Source organism: Mus caroli, unplaced genomic scaffold, assembly GCF_978045245.1.
Source record: "Mus caroli unplaced genomic scaffold, Mus_caroli_1 scaffold_20, whole genome shotgun sequence".
NCBI lineage: Eukaryota > Metazoa > Chordata > Mammalia > Rodentia > Muridae > Mus > Mus caroli.
Window position 1 is genome coordinate 49,699,679 of NW_028227275.1, and position 20,461 is coordinate 49,720,139.

General features: G+C 45.0%; 1 protein-coding gene and 1 long non-coding RNA gene across 5 annotated transcripts in view; one reads left to right on the forward strand and one right to left on the reverse strand.

Annotated features, from left to right (window-relative positions):
• Positions 1–3,305: 3,305 nt before the first annotated feature.
• The window catches only part of Stx3 (syntaxin 3), a 43,264-nt gene continuing 26,108 nt past the window's right edge, over positions 3,306–20,461 (forward strand). For all 4 annotated transcript variants that reach the window (XM_021151484.2, XM_029472575.2, XM_021151483.3 and 1 more), the window contains exons 1-2: positions 3,306–3,554; positions 18,949–19,032. In XM_021151484.2, coding sequence (XP_021007143.1) covers positions 3,525–3,554; positions 18,949–19,032 — 114 coding nt within the window. In that variant the 5' untranslated portion in view covers positions 3,306–3,524. The remainder of the gene's footprint in view (positions 3,555–18,948; positions 19,033–20,461) is intronic.
• LOC110285380 (uncharacterized) lies at positions 6,687–9,014 on the reverse strand. Its single transcript, XR_002377050.2, has 3 exons — positions 8,893–9,014; positions 8,227–8,294; positions 6,687–6,948 (listed from the first exon to the last, which is right to left on the reverse strand). It is a non-coding gene; the product is annotated as an uncharacterized LOC110285380 (long non-coding RNA).

Below are 20,461 nucleotides of genomic sequence, written 5' to 3' on the forward strand. Positions count from 1 at the left end.
ACTCAAACCATTTGGCCTTGGGCATTTTTTGTTTAGAGACTTTAATTACTGCTTCATTTCCACGAAGGAAATAGCTTTGTTTTAGTTGCTCATCTGATCTTGATTTGAGTTTAGTGAGTGGCATCTATTGAGGAAATTAATCATTTCTTTTACATTTTCCAATTTGGTGGAGTGCATTTCCTCAGTGTCTGTTGTTATGTCCCCCTTTTCATGTCAAATTTTGTTTATTTGGATACTCTCTGCCTTTTTTTTTTTAATTTGGGTAAGAGTTTATCAATCTTATTGATTTTTTTTTCAAAGAACCAACTTTTGTTTCATTGATTCTCTGTATTGTGTTGCATTGGTTTCAGCCCTGAGTTCGATTATTCATTAACATTTTGGGTGTAATTTCTCTTTTCTTTTTTTCTTTCTCTCTTTTTTTTTTGTTCTAGAGTTTTTAGATGTACTGCTAAGTAATTAGTTTGAGATATCTCCAATTTCTTTTACGTATATGTACTTAGTGCTATGTGTTGAGTAGATTCCCTCAATTTTAAGAATAGAATAAATAGTCTAAGGGTGATGGAATTCAAGACATCCAATTTTAGAAACACTTTAGGTTTGTCCCTCCTCCCCACCCCCTGCCATTCTTTGTTTTTTGAGACAATGTCTTTCACTGACCTGGCGCTCACAGCTAGGTAAATCTGGCTGGCTAGTAAATCCCAGGCATCCACTGTTTCTACTTTCCCAGTTCTGGGATTACTGGTATGTGTCACTGTGTTTGATGATGATGATTATTATTATTTTAAGTTCTGGAAATTGAACTCTGGTCCTCATATTTGTGGAGGAAGCACTATACTGACTGAGCTATCTCTTAAACTCTGATTTATGTTTTTTTTTTTTTTTTTAAGTGTCTGGATAAAGGTAAGAAGTAATGGGGCCGGGCGTGGTGGCGCACGCCTTTAATCCCAGCACTCGGGAGGCAGAGGCAGGCGGATTTCTGAGTTCGAGGCCAGCCTGGTCTACAGAGTGAGTTCCAGGACAGCCAGGGCTATACAGAGAAACCCTGTCTCGAAAAACCAAAAAAAAAAAAAAAAAAAAAAAAAAAAGTAATGGGGAAGAAAACTTGTTCTGTATAATAACTTTTTAACAGAGCTGGTACCATTCAGTCATGGAAGGTACTACCTTGGGAGTATACAGAAAAACTGAGCAAATTAAAATGACCAGTGGCCACTAACAAAAAAGCTCTTCCATGCTATGTATCCTATGGTGGCCTTCTCTAATGCACCTTTCTGATTCTATAATAGTCTGTGACTTTCATTGTCTTACAGCTACTGTCCAGCTGTGTAAATTAGAGACAATCCGTAGTAACCAAAGTGCTTCTATTCATGGAGATTTAAAGGACTTAGTGTACAGGAGAAGCACGGTTTCTTCTACCATCTCCAGAGCTAGTTTTGCATCAAGTAACCTATTCATGCCAGCCTTCCTGCTGTTTGTCTGTGGCTCTTAATGAGTTTAACCTCTTACTGGTTGCTTCATTAATAAGCTAAAACATTAAATATATTCATTTTGTCTTTTTTTTTTCCAGAGCTGAGGACCGAACCCAGGGGCCTTGCGCTTGCTAGGCAAGCCCCCTACCACTGAGCTAAATCCCCAACCCCAAATATATTCATTTTATATTTGCATGAGAGTCACATTTTTTCCCTGTTGAAATCAATTATATCCTTTAAAATAGTTTCCTGGGACTTTACAATTTTTTTACTTGTATGAATGTTTTTGCCTGCATTACGTCTGTACACCACATGTGTGCAACCTCTGCAGAGCCCAGAAGAGGGCGTTGCATCCTCTGGAACTCTGTGTCACCATGTGGATGCTGGGAATTGAACCCAGGTCCTCCAGTCAGTGTTCTTTACTGCAGGGCCATTTTTGCAGCCTAAAATCAATCACGCCTTAACTGGAATCCTTTGTTCTTGCTTCGAAATGAATCCATCCTCCTTCCTCACTTCTGTCCAGATTTCAGATGTCTACACTTCGAGAGTTTTTCACTGTAACCCCTCTTACTGGAGAGGTTGAAACAGGAGAATGGCAAGTTCAAAGCTTGCCTGGGCAATTTAGGGAGATTCTGTCTGAAAGGAGAAAACCTAAGGGCTGATGCTAGAGAATGAGCTCAGTGGTGGAAGGTGTTCCAAGTGTTTGCTGGGGTGGGGTGGGGGTGTTCAAGCCCTAGCCGTAGGGTTTACGACCACCAGGGGGCGTGGAAACGTTCGCATCCTCGCTAGGCAGCGTCAGCACAGGAGCCGGAGGTCAGAAAGAGGATTAGAGTTGAGAACCGCATAGTTGGCTCTAAAAGCTCAAGCCCTGCCTTAATTGACTACCTTTATGGCAGCGGAGGAAGTCAGTAGGAGCGTGCACATAGCAGAGGGTAAAGTCCGGTTATAATTCGTATCTATAGCCTTGGGACCAAGTCTTCACTAGCGCCAATTGTTGACCACTACTCTGGTCGATACGCCATTTGTTATCCCCAAATCAAATACGGAGGGGAGGGGAGGGGAGGGGAGGGGAGGGGAAAGAAAGGGAATAGGGGCACCGTTGAAGAGAAAGGGCAGTGAGAGGAACCGCACTTTTCTAAAAATTCTTCAAATCCCAGGGCCCTTGACAGCAAGGAGGAGAGAGGTGGGCTTAAGTTTTCCAAATCAAACAAACGTCTTTATCCTACAACCCTGCCCGGTAGTTACAAGTCAGTTGCTTCTTTTCTCGTACAGACTTCGCAGCAAATTGCTAAGCAGTCTCTGATTTATATAGCTATGGAAACGGAGTCTTCTAGATTTCCTTAAGTTATTCAAATTGTTAGTAAAAGGTGACTGAACCGCCTACACGTCTTCGAGAGGCCCCAAAGCCACTAGCATCATAATCCCCAAATTCCTCGCCGCAGCCCCATCCAGGGCATCTCATCTGCAGTTATGCCCTACGGGAACAAGTCTCTGAGCCCGGACCGCACAGATTCTATACCCAACAGGTCCCTTCTTTAAGGCGGAATATCTCTTGAGCATCATCGGAACGTTTTCCCTCATCAAAGGGAGCAGGAACCAGCTTGTCTTCAACCTGAGGAGTCCGCAGAGGGCTGGACAATAAGAACAGTGCGGAAAATACGGAATCGAAGCCAGACAGACACCCCCCTCCCCTTTCTTTCTCTGCCTTTCGAGGGGCATAGGAAGGTGTGCCCCGAATGCTTCCGGCGCTGGAGCGCGCTGGCCCTTTAAGCAGGAGCTCCGGGAGCGGCCCAGGTATGGGGCGGGCCCAGGGGCGGGCGAGCCCTGAGCCGGCGCGGTCTCGTAGCCGGATTTGGAGCGCGGCGCCGGCGGGGGCCGGAGGGGGCGGCGCGGCGGACCTCGGTGGCCTCGGACGCTCCTCCTCGAGAGCGGCCGCCGCCCGCCTCCGCCCGCGCTAGCAGCTCTCTCGCCCCGGCCGGCACCCGCCGCCGCTCCAGGCCGCTCACTTGGGACGCGCTCACCTGAGACAAGGCGCCCGCCGCCCTCACCTGGGCCAGGATGAAGGACCGGCTGGAGCAGCTGAAGGCCGTGAGTCCGCGGCGCTTGGGGGATCAGGCGGGCCCGGAGCTGCGGGGATCGGTCTTCAGGAGAAGTGGCGTGGGAGAGGGGCTTCTCCTAGTTCCCCTAACCCAGGCCGCAGGGGTGCTCTGCGCCCTAGGCCTCCCCCCACCCCAAGCCCCCGCCTCATCCCGCGGAGCTTTGCACCCTCCCCTCCCCTGCAGGGTCATGTGCTCGGTGATTCATCACCTAGCTGCGATTTCCCTGGACGCCCGTAACCCTCTTACCCCTTCTCCCCCAAAGCTGGACAGGGTTCCTCCACAGCTGGACCCACTCGGGGACTTGAAATCAGCGGGGCTAATGGAGAAGTCAGGGGGCTCACCTCACCAGCTGTCTTCTGCCGCCTGGCACTGTGCCCCAAACCGGCCTCCTCTTCCTTTCTATTTCCCTCCTGGAGCACCGTGCAGGGCTACTCCATCCCCGGAGTAGTTGAGAGTTCCGGGTTACTTCCGGAGCGGTGAGCCTGTTAGGTGCTGAGATGGCACCCCTCTTCCCATTCAGTGGTCTGTAATTATTTTGTCTTGTACCCCCGGAGACAGCTGTGGTCGTCTGCCGCCCAAAAGCCGAAAAGCTTAGATCACTTACTCTTTTGAGAATATTTCCTTGTCGGTCAAGGGAGAATCTTCCTTCCTTATAGGTCTTTTATGAAGGTTGAATGACATAATGGGATTGATATACGGAAGTGCTGAAGCATCAATTTTTTTGAGGTATAGATTCATTTAGTAAGTTACTGAGTACATTCTATGGAGCAGGGCGAGTGTGAAACTTTAGGAACCCACCCGGTGATACAGGCTGCCACTTAGTGGGATATAACAGTGCAGCCCTGGAAACTCACAGTGGAGTCTGTCTCCTAGCTAGCCTAGAAATGCATCAGCTCAGGCCTCAGACTAGACCTGGTGAAGGTCTCCCCGAGTCTTCCCAGGCGATTAATGAGCTCCTTACAGTAGGGAAGTATTAGTCTGCATTAGCACTGGGGCTTTGTCCTGGCCCTACTGCTTACTGGTTCCCCTTTAAACTCCAAGCTTAAGTTTTGTTATCTGTAAAATGAGTAGGTAAGCAAGCTAAAAGCAAGTGAGCTGCAGGAGAGCCCTTTGTATGGCGCCTAGGACTTATGCTAGTAACTTAATGTTTTTTGCTTTTTTGTTTTGAAATAGAAATGTTAGTGACAGTGCGTTGGTATTGTAATTGTTTTACTCTCTCCTCCCTTGCAGGGATGAGATCTTCCTCACCCGGTTTGCATGCTCTGGGTCCTGGGCTGTAGAATATGTTTGGGAGATGGAGAAATGAGAGAAGGAAGAGACAGTTGCTTATTGTGGGAGCCAGCCTCTGCCCCAAAGTTGCTTTTTCACATTTGAGCCTCAAGGCATCCTGGTTAACTGAAGGGCAAACTTTACTTGGGGCTCTTTTGTAGGTGGGGAAACCTGGTGGAGCTCAACTCTGGATGGCAGGGATGCCCCTTGTCAAAAAGAGTTCAGAGCTGACCAGCAGTCAGAGGCTGCCCCCTTTACTTAGTCAGGGAATCTGTTTCGAGACTAAGATACTCCCTGGCTCTTTTCAGTAGTTGGTTGTCAACAAAGTAATCCTAAGTGAGCTTTGAGTTCCAAGAATAAGGTATTTTTCTAGGGAACTGGAACAAGTTCCTTTGCCTCTCAGCCCTTCAGGGTTAGCCTCTAAAACAGAGCTAATGCAAGTGAGGTGCTAGCCGGTGCTATATTATAGTAGTGTTCTAAAACCACGGGGAGGTCGCTGTCCTTTTGGAGCAGTGCGATGCAACTAGGATGGGGTTGAGGTTCAAGGGCTTCTCTAATTGAGGCCTCGACACTTAATAGCTGGGATCCTTTTGCAACTTCACCTCTGTGCTGCTGCTGCCTCCACCACTGCTTCTTCTTGATTATTCTTAACTTATTTATTGACAATTTCATTCACGGATACAATGTATCTTGATAACTGACCCAAATCCTCCCTCCACTATCCTCAGATAACCTCCGGTACACCTAACAGTCTTGTACCTTCATGTCTTCTCTTTACTTTTCTCTTTAAAAATTTTACATAATCAACTGAGTCCAGTAAAGGATGCCTGCATGCAAATCAGTATGGGGCTGTCTACCAGAGCATGGGTAGCCTGCTAAGGGGACACACTCCAGAAGGAAGAAAAATGATTCCCCCTTTCCCTAGAAGCCGGCGACTGCCAATGGCTCCTCACCTAGGGGTAGAGGGAGCCTCATGAGCCCTCAATCTGTGAAGGAATGTCAAGTAGTTAGATTTTGTGCCGGCAATCACAACTTCTGTGTGCTCCAGCCATGTTGTGTCCAGAAGACAGCATCTCACAGCGCTTTTCCCATCCTCTGGCTCTTCAGTTCTTTCTGCCTTCTCTTCACCATAGCTCAGGAGTCTGGATGGTAATAGCATAAATATCCCATCTAGGGCTGAACACCGAACTGCCGCTCATTTTCAACACTGAGTAGTTAGGAGTCTTTGCGTGGGCTGCTGCCCATTGTCCATAGAAGGTCCTCTGATTAAGGTTGAGGGCAGCCCTAATCTGTAGCCATGAACATAAATACTTAGAAGGCAGTCTGACAGCATGACCATGTAGCAAAGCATCAGTAGTAGGTACACTCGCCTCCAAGCTCCTTGATGCTGCCTTTGTAAAATAGAAAACTCCGTTGGTCTCAAACTGTGCTTCTGCCAGTATTAATGGTTTCTGTGAAGGACGTTGAGGTATCTGTGCCTTACCAACCATGCTGTGTTGTGTCACCCCCTTCCTCTACACCGCCCTTTACCCCAGCGACCACCCTGGGACCACCTTTTTCTTTGGTAACAAGATAGGGTATGATCTGTCTCTCACTCCTGTTATCTACAAAGAAAAGATTTGCTAACCTGTGTGCAATACATTTCCCATCGAGAAGCCTATGCAATGTCTTTCTAAACCCAGGGGAGAGAGGGTGATAGCTGTCTTCAGATAGCTGGGGGCTGTGTCATGTGCTTGAGGTAAGTTTCACTGTGAGTGGACAGGAGGGGAAGACATGGGGTAGAAATCAGAAATCTTTAAGAAAGTATTTTTTTTTTTTTTTTTTTTTTTACAAATGTACTTAGCTGCTCAAGGATTGGACAGGCTGAATAGACTCCTCTACCATGAGAGGTAGGCAAGGAGACTTTTGAGGTGTTGATCTCTGTAGGAATTTGAGCATCTCTTGAGAGAGGGAAGATGAAGTATAGGAGATTGAAGGCCTCCATGAACCCCAGGAGTGTATGGTTCTGTGAGATGCTAATTGGTATTATTTGTCTTACTGTTCTGCAGTCCACAAGGATTGGTGCCTCAGAGTCACACCTGTCAAGGTGATCAGCAGTCTTCCCCTCAGGGTCTCTGTGCAGGTGAAATGAGATAATCTGTGATGGTCATCTACTACAGTCAGTCCATGTGAACTGGCCACACTTAACTCCCCGGGAGCAATGTCCACCCTAAACCACATATGGTTCTAAGGCTGTGGTCACAGGACCTGGCTTAGCTCATCTCCTGAGGGGCTGCCGTCAGCGTTTTCTTGTTTATCTAGGAGTTTGCTGGGAATGTGCAGTGACTGCACCCCGCCCTCCTGCTTTTCTCACACACCTCCCAGTAACTGAACCTTGAATCTGCTGGGCAATTCCTGACCCAGGAACCTTTTGTGTGGTCCTGATTTTACTCAGTAAACATTTACTAACTGCCTATTGTATACCAGGCCCTGCTGAGATGCTGGGATGTGTTAGTGAGCAACACTTGTCTCTAGAGTTTAGGAGGTTCACAGTAGGGTAGAAAGAACAGAGGACTGGACCACATGATGTGTAATTCTTGGGATAGAAGCAACCACAGGAAGACCCTTTGGACTGGGAGATAGGAGATAAGTCTGCGGTGCCATTTCCAGCAGTAGTTTTTGAGTGGAAATTTCTCTTTGAATCTGGTATCTTCAAATGCAAATAGAATTTATTTGGAAGAACACATGGATCTTAGGTTTTCTCACTTTTTCTCCCATTGGTGAAACAAAGCATTAAGAACATAAAAACATGCATTGGAACATCAAAAGGAGCTTGTGTGTGTTCACACTATATCCTAGCCATCATAATTCAGAACTTTTAGAACTGTATGTATCTTGCTGCATATGAGGTTTGACAGAATTACTGTACAAACTCCTTATTTTAAAGAATAGGTCAGATAGGGAAAACATATATTTCATGGAAAGAGAAATGAGGTAAAACCTCATAATGAAAACAGAGCAGCCAGTGATGTATAGTAAGACTTTAGAGGCCTCCCTACAGACCTACCAAGCAAAACTGAAGTGACTTGAATGTATTCGACCTTCTAAGTCCAAGACCATTAGGGAACGAACAGTAATGAGTCAGTTAACTCTGCAGCCTAGGCTTGGGCTTTTGCTCTGCCTGTCTTGGTCTTGCTGCTACCTAACAGCCTGCACATGTCCTTCCCCACAGGAAGTTAAGGGTCTCTGAGGAACAAAGCTCTGTGGTAATCCTGTCAGAAATAAGGGGCGTTTAAGCTTAAGTGCTTGCCCAGTCCCACCCAGTGCCAGGTGCCTTGGGTCATAAGGAATCTTAGTATACCAAACTGCCCTTTGTTGCGATTTTGTCTCTTTTCAGTAATAGGTTTTCTCACCTGTCTGGATTCCTTCCTCGGCTCCTCTCTATGCCTGGGAGGATTCATTTCCTGGGAGGGATGTTTGGCTGTGCGTAGACAGAAGCAGAGATGAGATTGATAGGGATTGAGTGGGGATTATAGGCCCATCAGCGGGAGGCCAGAGAGAAATGCTTGGACCAGAGAAGGGGATTAACGTTATTTTTATTCCTGTGAGCTTGGGGGAGGTTAGGACACTGGCAGGAGCTGGTCCATGCTGTCCTCTCTCCTACTACTGTTTCCTTCCGACCATTGTTGCCCCTGCCCCACTCCCCAGGCTCATTCTTCACCCACAGTCACTCCCTAACTGCATCCTAGGATACTCTTTATCCAGTCCCGCTGCTGTGTGTTATTTTGCAACTAAGTAAGTTAGTGCTGCTTTTTAAAAAAAATCATTACTACAGAGAGGGTTTGAAACCACCTTCTGCTAACTTCTTTTTCATTTTTTTCAAGACAGGGTCTCACATTTTAGTTGTGGCTGTCCTGGAACTCACTGTGTAGAACAGGCTGGCCTCGAACTCTGCCTGCCTTTGCCTTCCAAGCGCTAGAGTTAATCATGCGCCACTGCACCCAGCTTCACTGGCTTCTTAATGAATTACACTTTGTATTCCATATCGGCTGTTTAAGTAAGAATGGTGACTCACGTACTTGTCATGTGAACTATAGCAAGCATCACTTATTGAGCAGATTGCTTTTGTCCAGGACTTCACCTTCTCTCCAGTCATCTCCATTTTACAAGATGAGGTGGTGGTGTAGGTCATTCCCCTCTTACAGGCGAGGCATGTGAGGCTTGGATTTGACTGACATGCATTCTTAGCCTGGAAGTGATGGGTTCAAGAATGAACATGCATGTTTTGCCTTTTGAGTCATCTTCCTACACTGTATCTGACCACCCCCACTGTACTGTGTATCTCTTCCCTCCCCCACAAGCAATAAGTCCTTGGGGCCCCAGTACCCAGTATTCTGCATGGTAGTCATACATTATATGTTCTCTGCCTGCCGGTCTGCATCAGCTTGGCTCTTACACATCCCTTATTCATTTATGATTGGCATTTCTTGTTCCATTTTCTGGTTGGTGAAGCTTTACCTGATTGGAGTAGAACATTTACTCAGGGAATCCATAACTTTGTTAATGAAGTCAAAAGTCACTGGTGCACCCCCAAGGTGGATGAATTCCAAGGCTCTTCCCTTTATTAAAATTCCAGTTCAAGCCAGGCGTGGTGGTGCATGCCTTTAATCCCAGCACTTGGGAGGCAGAGGCAGGCGGATTTCTGAGTTCGAAACCAGCCTGGTCTACAAAGTGAGTTCCAGGACAGCCAGGGCTATACAGAGAAACCCTGTCTCGAAAAACCAAAAAAAAAAAAAAAAAAAAAATCCAGTTCAAGAAGTCACAGAGGCTGTCTTTGATCAGAAAGACAATGACAGACAAACATATGGATACCTAAGTGAAAACCCAGCTACTTCATTTTCTCTCTGGTAAAATCCTTCTCAACCCCTGATGCTGGGCTCTAGTGTCATCGCCATGGGAAAGCTTCCCAGCTAAATCCATTAACCCCGCATTCCCTGACTCCACAGATTCTTTTTTCTGTTGAAAAAATACAGCCATATAGCTAATATAGTATTATTATTGTATTAGTTTGCAGGTCTTACCCATTGGAGGGTAGAAAGCTGAGTTCCAAGCCATTCAGTAGGTGAACTGAGTTAATGCTGTTGATGAATTCAGCTACCTGCAGATTTTGTAGTCCCAGACCAACTTTATCTCTAGCCTGCTTTATGCACAGCCCCACTTCAGCTTTTTCCCACCACTGTCTTTCCTGTTAGGTCACTCTGCTTTGTGGCCTTTGGCTGTTTCTATGGCAACATTTCCCAGTGTTTGTGAAGCCTGAGTGAAGTACAGCTACTGCCTAAAGAGATTAGTAGAGCATGTACTGTCTGGGTATGCCAGCTGTCTGGGTTAGGGAAGCGTGATATAGCATCAGTTTTGCTTACTTTTTTAAACAAGGTAATTTCCTTTTTTTTAAAATTTATTTTTTTACACTCTATTTTTATCTGCCCCCCCCCATCCACCCTCAGACTGTTTCACATCCCCCACTCCTCCTTACCCCCCTGTCTCCACATGGATGTCCCCACTCTCCATCCCACCTGACCTCTAAATTCCTTGGGGGCCTCCAGTCTCTAGAGGGTTAGGTGCATCATCTCTGAATGAACACAGACCCGGCAGTCCTCTACTGTATGTGTGTTGGGGGCCTCATATCAGCTGGTGTATGCTGTCTGTTTGGTGATCCAGTGTTTGAGAGATTTCAGGGGTCCAGATTAATTGAGACTGCTGGTCCTCCGACAGAATCATGCTTCTCCTCAGCTTTTTTCAGCCTTCCCTAACTCAACAACAGGGGTCAGCTGCTTCTGTCCATTGGATCCTTTCTGCTCGTCTCACTTTTCAATGTACATTCATCAAACAAAGACAGTGATACCAGCACAAGATTCTTCACTAAACACCAGGGCATTTATTTCTTTTATCTCACTAAATCCCTTCTGTTCTAGGATTTAAGCCAGGATACCACAGTGTACCCACTTGTGCTTCCTCTGTCCCCACACAATTTCCCCCTCTTTTCTCTTTTTCATGACCTTGCTTTATGTTCTACTTGTTGAAACAAACACTGAAATCCCATCCCCAGATTTAGTGTCTACCTGGTTTTGATTTTTAAGACCTACGCTTGCTAGATCCAGAGTAGAACAGTGAATGTTCTCAAGAGAGGAAGGAGGTGGAGGGAGGCCTTGTGGGTAGATGCTACAGCTATAAATCAAGTTAGGAAGGTGAATTCCTTTGGAGTCACTCAGCTAAGGGACAATGCTCATTCTAGGTCTCTCTTTGATACCATGTAATAATCCTCATTACGACATTACATTTACATGTCATCTGCTTTCCATTGTTTTGGAAATTCATGTCCCTGGGCCAGGGCTGCAGCTGGGGTGGAGTCAGCCGTGGTGAGGGACATTTCTCCAACTTGGTTGAGAACAGGCCTCCCTGGCTTGGGCACACACTCTTGGCAGGGTAGCTGGCATCTTTCAGCACCAGTCCCTAGAAGATTAGTGTAGGGATTAAATGCCATGGTATAAAGTACATACCTTAGAAGAGTCTTCATCTTGCCTTGACTGTCAGTCAGTGCTGCCTGTTGCTGTGGTGATTTGAGTTTTACAGGAGGATCATGCTGGGAAGGAGGTTAAGGAGCCAGGTGAAAGGAAGACTTCTACAGAGTTAGGAGGGAATAAGATATTGTCTGTTCCTTCCTTCCTCTCTGAATCCCTGAATGGTACTCAGTGGTCAGGATTGGCCAGGAGGAAGAAGTGAATGTCAGAAAAGAAGTGAAGGAGGCTGGGGGGAAGGGCCAAAAGACCTAAAGGGAAGCTGAGCTCAGAAGGAGGAAGAAGAAACTATTTTGTGAGTTTTCTCTTACAGCTTCAAGGATGAGAGAGAATGTAGGGTGTGGTCCTCTCACTCAGACTGGCCTTGCTGGAAATTTCCTCTGGGTAAATCCTCAGTTTTCACAGTTTTCTCAAATGTTGCTCTTCAAACAGTCTCTCATAAGCTTCCATTTCTGACAGGCTCTCTGTATTCTGGTGAGGCTGGGCATTCTGTCTTCTCTTGTGTATAATTTCTCATTATAATTGTTGCCCCCTCCTCATGTGGTATTGTAGTTATCTGTTTGCCCAGCCAACTCCCAGTTTAGCTGGAGAGAGCTTGGAGAGCCAGCGATGCTGAGTTTGCCCCACGAGCCTCCAGCATTTGGACTATGACTTGGCACACGTTAGTGTTCTCCCTGGAGGACGAGTGAAGGAACGCCCAAGCCTGCAGGGGAGAAGGAGAATATTTTGGGTGTGCAGGTTGATTATGAAATCTTGAGATCCTTCTCTAAGTTAATGTGGTAATGAAGATTAGAAGGTATCAAAGAGAGGTCTGAAATGAGCATTGTCCCTTAGCTGAGTGACTCCAAAGGAATTCACCTTCCTAACTTGATTTATAGCTGTAGCATCTACCCACAAGGCCTCCCTCCACCTCCTTCCTCTCTTGAGAACATTCACTGTTCTACTCTGGATCTAGTGTAGGTCTTGAGAATCAAAACAAGGTAGGCACTAACTCAATCTAGGGATGGGATTTCAGTGTTTGTTTCAACAAGTAGAATGGAAGGTATTTTGAAATATACATAGACGATTAAGAAATGTTGACCCTATACTAAGACACAAGAAAACCTTCAATTCCACAGCATATGAATTAGTGATAGCCTTAGAATAATAATGCAATAATACTCCCCCAGGTTTACCCATTGGGATTTCAAAAACTTCTTTCTAAATAACCCTTAATATGAATCAAAACCGAAAGAACAAAGCACTAGAAATGAACGATAATAAGAGTAGTAAATCTGTGAGAGTGTAGCTGGAGCACAGTTCAGAGCGGTTTTTGTTTTTTTTGTTTTTGTTTTTGTTTTTGTTTTTAAAACTCACATCAAAGGCTTAAAAATAAATGAAATTCTGTTTATGTGACTTTCTTCCTCAGTGACCTCTGAGAACTGGCATTGGAGCCACATGTAATGTGTACCCAGAGTTGCTCTCAACATTTTGTATGTAATAGCTGATTGGATTTTACAAGAGTTTTGTGAGCAAACTATTCAGGTCATGTTACAATTGAGAAATCAGAGGCAGAGAGAAGTAACCTGTTCAAGATGGCAGCTCACAGCTGTGAGGTGTCATGCTGAGTCTTCACTGTGGAAGTCATATGTACCTGCGTATGTTTATATTCATGAGTAGTGGTAGGAAGACATGCATAATATCTCTTCCATTTGAGCATATAGAGTCATCTAGCTTAGATGTAGCATCCTCTAAAATAGGTGAAGATATGTCATTGAGACTGTGGAGAGGCACCTTCAGGCACTAGAGCAGGCACAGGCGTGAGCTCCCATGCCTCTGCTAGAGTAGAGTCCTAATGATGCTATTTAATAGCTGAATTGCTTTGGATGAATTAATTAACCTAATTAGCAGTTAACCATATCTGTAAGTGAGGGAAGAAATATTTGTCCCTTAGAGGATTGATGTGAGACTTAGATAACACACTTGAAGTCATGTAAGTACCTGTGATACATATACATACATATCATCCACTGTCATTGTTGTGACAGTGCACAGAACTTTGGGACTTTGGCTCTTGTTCTCTGGCTTGCTGGTCTTGGACTAATCTTATAATGACTTTATTCCTCAGGTCTCCTCCTTTTAGATAGAGCCAATGCTTTGCCTTCAACTGCTCAGCTAGAACAGATGTTGAAAGTAAAAGCGGGAGGCTCACTAGGGTATCATTATCTGCTGATTTCCTCTTTATTCATATGACAAGGGTGTTGCAGAAGATGAAATTCAGTGAAAAGAGGAAGTGTTTTCTCAGGGAGGGTTTGATACTAAAGAAAATTGTCCTTAGGAGAGCTGGGCATTGGAAAAGGGTCATCTGAGCCTTCAGTAGGGGACAGAGCATTTGCTGGACCCATTGAGAACCCACATACTCACTTAGACTGTCTGGCTCTTTAAATCAAAGAAGAGGGACAGAGTACTCAGACTGGCCCCCCTCCGTGTGTGTGTGTGTGTGTGTGTGTGTGTGTGTGTGTGTGTGCATGCGCGCGTGCGTCCATGTCTGTGTGTCTGGTTCTCCATGAATAGTGGTGTCTGTCTTTGAGAGTCCACAGACACTGGTCCTAGAGGGGGCAGCCTTAGAGCAGTGGGCAGCAGGGATAAGGAATAGAGGATATAATCGTCCCTCTGAAATGGGTCAGGAGAAAACTGGGTTTTAGTTAGTGCTTGGAGCAGAGAACTGTTTCAACCAGGCGAGACGATAGAAACATTTGTACTCTCCTGAGTTTGGCAGGAAGGCTTCTCCCACAGCCCTCTAAGGGGAATGATGGTGACCAGGTGTCTCTTCTCTTTTATTGATTCATCTTTCTTCCTCCCTTCTATCCCTCAATTCCCCTCCCTTCATCTCTAAGTCCCAGTGAAGGAAACTGTTCCTGCACACTGAAGAGGGTTGTGGGGCACTGGAGCCCTCCTGCTGGGCTCCCCTTCCTTGACTACTTGGGTGGTTTCTGAGGTACATTTGAGGTATCCTGAGGTTTTCCCAGACCACAGTAGGGAACTTAAGGCTTAGGTCCTTACTTTGTGAGAAAAACAAATGTTTAACAAAGACATGTATTGTATCCAAGTTCTATAGCTCCAGTCTCTCAGCAAAGGGTGCTTCCTGCATGCCTGAGCTGCCAATTTCATGTTCCAGGCTGCTGCTGGTGGCAGCCTTTGAGTAGGAAGCACTACAATAAGAAGGGCTTAGGACAGAGGCCCTGTACCCAAGCTGCATCTCTATAAATCAGCAACCGTAAGACCTTGACTAATTGTAACTTCTGACGTCCAGTTTCTTAGCTACAGCATGTAGATGGGATTTGTTGACATGATGTGCAAAAAAAAAAAAAAAAGGGTGTGGGGTGGGGAGGAGTATCTTATGGTCACCAAGTACCTAGTAGTGGCTATAGGAGCAGATACATCTATTTATTCTGTCAGCTGATGTAGACTGACCTAGGTTGTAGTCTGGACTCCTCAACAATCATTACTGTGCAGGAGGAGTCGGCCTTAGCTGTTGTTTTTGAAATTCGCAGTATACTTTAGGCTTGAGGAGGGGAGATAACTGGGTAGCTTGCTGTTGCCAGATTCGTTGGTGGTATCTTTCATCTCCTCACAGGAGAGACATCAAGAGGAAGTAACTGGCTGGCCTTGTGGTTCTCCTGCACACTGTTTTCCCTCTGTGGCTGAACTTTCAGCTACTGTAACATCCTCATTACCACAGGCCTTGATTCTTTGATACTGATGCTGATGTTCTCTTGTTTAGGCTCAGTCATGGGGGCAGAGGATAAAAGGCAGGGTGTGTTTTCCCTGCCTTACTCCCTGAGGTGGGAAACAAAGGGGGGCTTTGAGGAACCTGGATTTACCTGTAATCAGAAGGAAAGGAGCCCCACCCTCTTCCTGGGATAGTTTGTAGATAAAGAAGCCAGAATAGATCTGGGTCCAGTGATGTCAGGTAGCATGTGACCATGGTCCCTTCTTTGTATTTTCTGATGTGGGTTAAATGTTCTTGTTACTTTCATGTATTTAGAGGCTAAACATGAAAAGAACCTGCGAAGATAGACATCCAGAATCCAGAGTAATCCCATTAGTGTCAGGCATCCTTAAGGTTGCATTCAGCTCCCAAAGCTTTACCTTAATGACACATAGACCCATGGTAAGGCCGTTGAGAAGTAGCTCTCATGTACAGTGCTTCACTCAGCATATGTATGTATGTGTGTGTGTGTGTATCTGTGTTTCTATATATGTATGTTTTTTAGTCAGGGTTTTATACTGCTTTGAACAGTCCCCAAGACCAAGGCAACTCTTATAAAGACAACATTTAATTGGGGTTGACTTACAGATTCAGAGGTTTAGTCCTTTATCATTAAAGTGGGAACATGGCAGCATCTAGGTAGGCATGGTGCAGGAGGAGCTTAGAGTCTTATATCTCACCTGAAGGCTGATAGAAGACTGGCTTTCAAGCAGCTAGGATAAGGTCGAAAAGCCCATGCCCACAGTGACACACCTACTCTAGTAATGCCACACATCCTAATAGTGCCACTCCCTGGTGTGAATAGTGTGAATGCCAGGTATGCATTCAGCTATAAGTGATTACTGTTAAATACTTGGAAAATATGGAATAGATTATTGACATGTATCTTAGTCACTCTTCTATTGCTGTGAAGAGACATCATGACCAAGGCAACTCTTACAAAGAAAGCATTTAATTGTGGACTTGCTTAATTAGTCTCAGAGGTTTCTGTAATTATCAGCATGGTGGGGAGTGTGGGCATGCAGGCAGACATGGTGTTGGAGAAGTAGCTTAGAGATCTACATCCTAATCTGCAGGCAGAGAGTGGGGAATAGAGAAGGGGGAGAGGGAAGTAGGGAAGAGAGAATGTGGGAGAGGAGAGATAGAGACAGACAGACAGACAGACAGACAGACATAGAGACTGGGTCTGGCATGGGCTTTTGAAACATCAAAGCACACACCTAGTGACACACTTCTTCCAACAATGCCACACCTCCTAATCCTTCTAATTTTTCCAAATAGTGCCACTTCCTGGTATCTAAGCATTCAAATATATGAGCCATTCTTATCTAAGCCATAAGTATGATGTTGCCCTTTAATTGCAGGTGATAAGGCTGATTTTGGCTAAATGAACAAAAGAACTGTTGAGCTAACTAAAAGAATACAAGTTGAGATCTGCAAAACCTGCCTACAAACAAGGGGAGTGGGGCTCAGGAAAGGAGAGGGGGCAGCTCTGTTGGGTGCTGCCATTAGCTTACTAGGCCTCATTCTCTTCAGACTCTTCTCACAACTCAAATTCCTTGGGGAGCTTAAGTGACCCCAGTGGCCTTCTCAAAATCAGGTGGGTAGGGTGAAGGAGTGTTCCACAGAAGGGGCCCCGGGCTGGCAGACAGATATATTAGTGAATGTATCTCTTTTCTTTTCTTTTCTTTTCTTTTCTTTTCTTTTCTTTTCTTTTCTTTTCTTTTCTTTTCTTTTCTTTTCTCTTCTCTTCTCTTCTCTTCTCTTCTCTTCTCTTCTCTTCTCTTCTCTTCTCTTCTCTTTTCTTTCTCCTTTCCTTTCCTTTCCTTTCCTTTCCTTTCCTTTCCTTTCCTTTCCTTTCCTTTCCTGCTTGCTTGCTTGCTTGCTTGCTTGCTTGCTTGCTCTGAGCCATCTCTCCAGCCCCCAGTGAATGTATTCTAAGAGATGCACTTGATAACCCTGACCGTCCTGCAGTTTGTAGTCACTGGATACAGACTGAAGAGTAGAGGGGCAAATGACAGTCGGCCATAGAGGTTGATGTGGAGGGTCTTTACAGAGTGGTGGGAGCTTATGGGAGGTTTGGAAGTTTGCATGGGAGAGACAAAATTGGGCTGTCTGAAGTGAGTTTTAAAGATGAAAAAGATTTTGGTAGTTGGATGGATAGCTTTTTGGTTAGAATTCCAGTCTGTATAGCAGCATGGAAAGAAAGACGCTACACGTAAAGGAATGGTGTGTCTAGGAAGTGCAAGGCATTTCAAATGGCTGATCTCAGGAATGCATTGAGGGAGAAGTGTGGTGGGGCTGCATTATAAAGGCCCTGTATGCTTTTCTGGGCAGAGAGATTTTGGTCCTAGGAGATGAGCTGTCATTATGTGACCTTGGGTGTCAGGAGGACATAATTAGAATTTTTTTAGGAGATAGTTGTGGGATGAGTAGGAGGACCCTCCTCCGATTCAAGTCTCTTGAATGCAGCTTTGAAGCTTGAGATGCTGGCTGCTCCAGACCAGACAGAAAATGAGACGTTGAAGAGGATTCCCAGGTGGCTGCAGATTTTGATGGGAATTTATGGATTTGTCAGGATGGTAAAAGGTGACGTGAGGCCTGGCTGCTTTCTTGCTTGTGGAGTTCTGAGCCTTTAAGGGTGACATAGCTAGATGTAGAAGGCTATAAGGCATTGAAAGGTATAGTGGAGTCAGGTGTAAGGGCTCTTGGCCTTCACTTTCAACAGCCAGTATTCTGTGTGCTTAGAAGTCAGCAGTGCCCTGTTATAGCACTTGTCTGGGAGAGAGCAATTAGGAACAATGTGGAGACAACTCAGGCTTTTGTTGCTGGGTGGGAATGGGGTCACTTCCTCTAGATAGCCATTTTGTAATTCTGAGGAGGAAGGTGAATGAGGTTGAGGAGGCTTGCATTCCCTGAAGTTGGCTGGGGACTAATGAAAGAACTTCCCTTTCCTTATAAACATGAGCTCGTGCACAGGGAACAACTTTGATTTTCTTTGCAATAAGTAGTTTCTAAGCATGGGAAAATCTTTACTCCAGCTGTGAAAATCAGTGGCTCATGCTTTGAAGGAACTGCCTGGAACTTGTTTAAATAAGTCAGGTTAGAGTCTGCCTGTTACTAAACCTCTCTAAATTTTAGGTTCTTCAACTAGAGTAAGCTACAAAAATGCCTCTACCTATAGTCACAAGATTGGACTGGGTATGAAGTTCAGTGACAAGCACTTTGCTAATGCATGGAGGCCTAGGTTTTGACCCCCAGTATAAAACAAAGCAAAACAAGACAGATGAACAACAACCAAGACCTTAATTGTACAGTGTACTGGATCCTGTGTGCATATGTTTATGTTCATTATCTTCTTTCTTATTTATTTATTTAGCAGGGTTTCTTTGTGTAACCCTGGTTGTCCTGGAAATTGCTTTGTAGACTAGGCTGGCCTCAAACTCAGAGATGTAGCTGTTTGCCTCCTGAGTGCTTGGGATTGAAAACATGCATGACCACTGCCCAAATTATCTCGTTTACTTGTTTACTCACTGTATGGAGTAGTGCTATTAGCTTTTGACAGTTAAGGTACCCCAGGTCTGATAAACTGGGTAATAACTTGCTTGTCCCTTCTTTCTTCCCTTGCACAGTCAGGAGATAGAGCTTGGATTTAATTACAGGCAACTCCAGAGCATTACAATAGTAGCTTTCTATTCATTTTAAAGAAAATTGTGTGTGTGCATGTGTGCTTAAATATAACCCCTTCAATTACAGTGGCTGTTTATTGTGTTTCTGTTCTCACTCTGGCCTGCTCTGGTCTCTTGCAGAAGCAGCTGACGCAGGATGATGACACGGACGAGGTTGAGATTGCTATTGACAACACAGCCTTCATGGACGAGTTCTTCTCTGAGGTGGGCAGCCTTCCCTTTGTTTTGTTTTGTTTTGTTTGTTTTTCCTGAACGTACATGAGCAAGCAGAATTTCCTCAGTAAGAATAAAGAAACCTCAGATCTTTCAGTGCTGGCAAATGAACAGATGGGCAGGCAGAGCAGTTCCAGGGGATTCTGTTTTTAATTCTTGAGAGTATCTCGACTTTACATCTTATTAAGGAAGTCAGAAGAAAGAGGCTGCAGAGATGGCCCAATGGTTAAGAGCACTTTGTGTTCTTCTTGAGGAACCAGGTTGGATTCCCAGCACACATGAGGTGACTCACCCCATCTGTAATTCCAGTGCTGGGGATCCAAGGCCCTCTTTGTGCCACTGTGGACACCAGGCATGCACTTGGTACACAGATACCTGTAGCCAAAACACCCAGGCAAATAAAATTAAAAAAAAAAAAAAAAAGATTTTTAAAAGCCAGCAGAGGGTAAGTTATATGTAATTAAAGAGAGACTTGTAACATCTTAAGTACATGACAACATTTTAATGATGTCTTTTCTTATTTAAAGTTATATAATTTAAATACATTGTCACAGCTAGGAGTAAAACCAAAATTACTCTTTCTTTAGGCCTTTGATTTGTATCAGTGAAATTTGTTGTTTCTTAAAAATTTTCTAGTTGCTTTAATTTTGGTGGTGAGAGAAAAAACAAGATGCTACCAGCTTATATTTGTAAAGCCATACATACCTACAGCTTCATGTGTACTTTGAGCATGAGGTCTTATAGGACTGAGTTATAGTAACACTGAAAGGTGGAAGCATGAGGCAGGAGTGTGTCAGGATGTCAACAGAAATGATGGCTTTGGAGGTTTCCATATTTAGGTTCAGTCAACCTGCTTTTCACCAGCTGTTGATTTTGTGAATGTTCCTTAGCCTGCTGTACCTTATTCTCCTCATCTGTAAACTGGGATTGGTTAGATCGTGATTTTCTACAGGGTTGGATTGGGTCTGATTATGCTCATAAAGCATCCCAAATGTTGCCGGCATATACGTACTCAGTGAACAGCACTTAACTCCTCACTGCCCCCCAGTCTGACTGTCACTGAAGTTTCTGTCTCTCTTTGTCTTAGTTAGGGTTTTACTGCTGTGAACAGACACCATGACCAGGCAACTCTTATAAGGACAACATTTACTTGGGGCTGGCTTACAGGTTCAGAAGTTCAGTCCATTATTACCGAGGTGGGAGCATGGCAGTATCTAGGCAGGCAGGGTACAGCAGGAGCTAAGAGTCCTACATCTTCATCTGAAGGCTGCTGACAGAATACTGGCTTCCAGGCAGCTAGGATGAGGGTCTTTAAACCCACACCCACAGTGATATACCTACACCAACAGGGCCACACCTTCTCCAAATAGTGCCACTCCCTGGGCTGAGCGTATACAAATCATCACACTATTTATCTTTT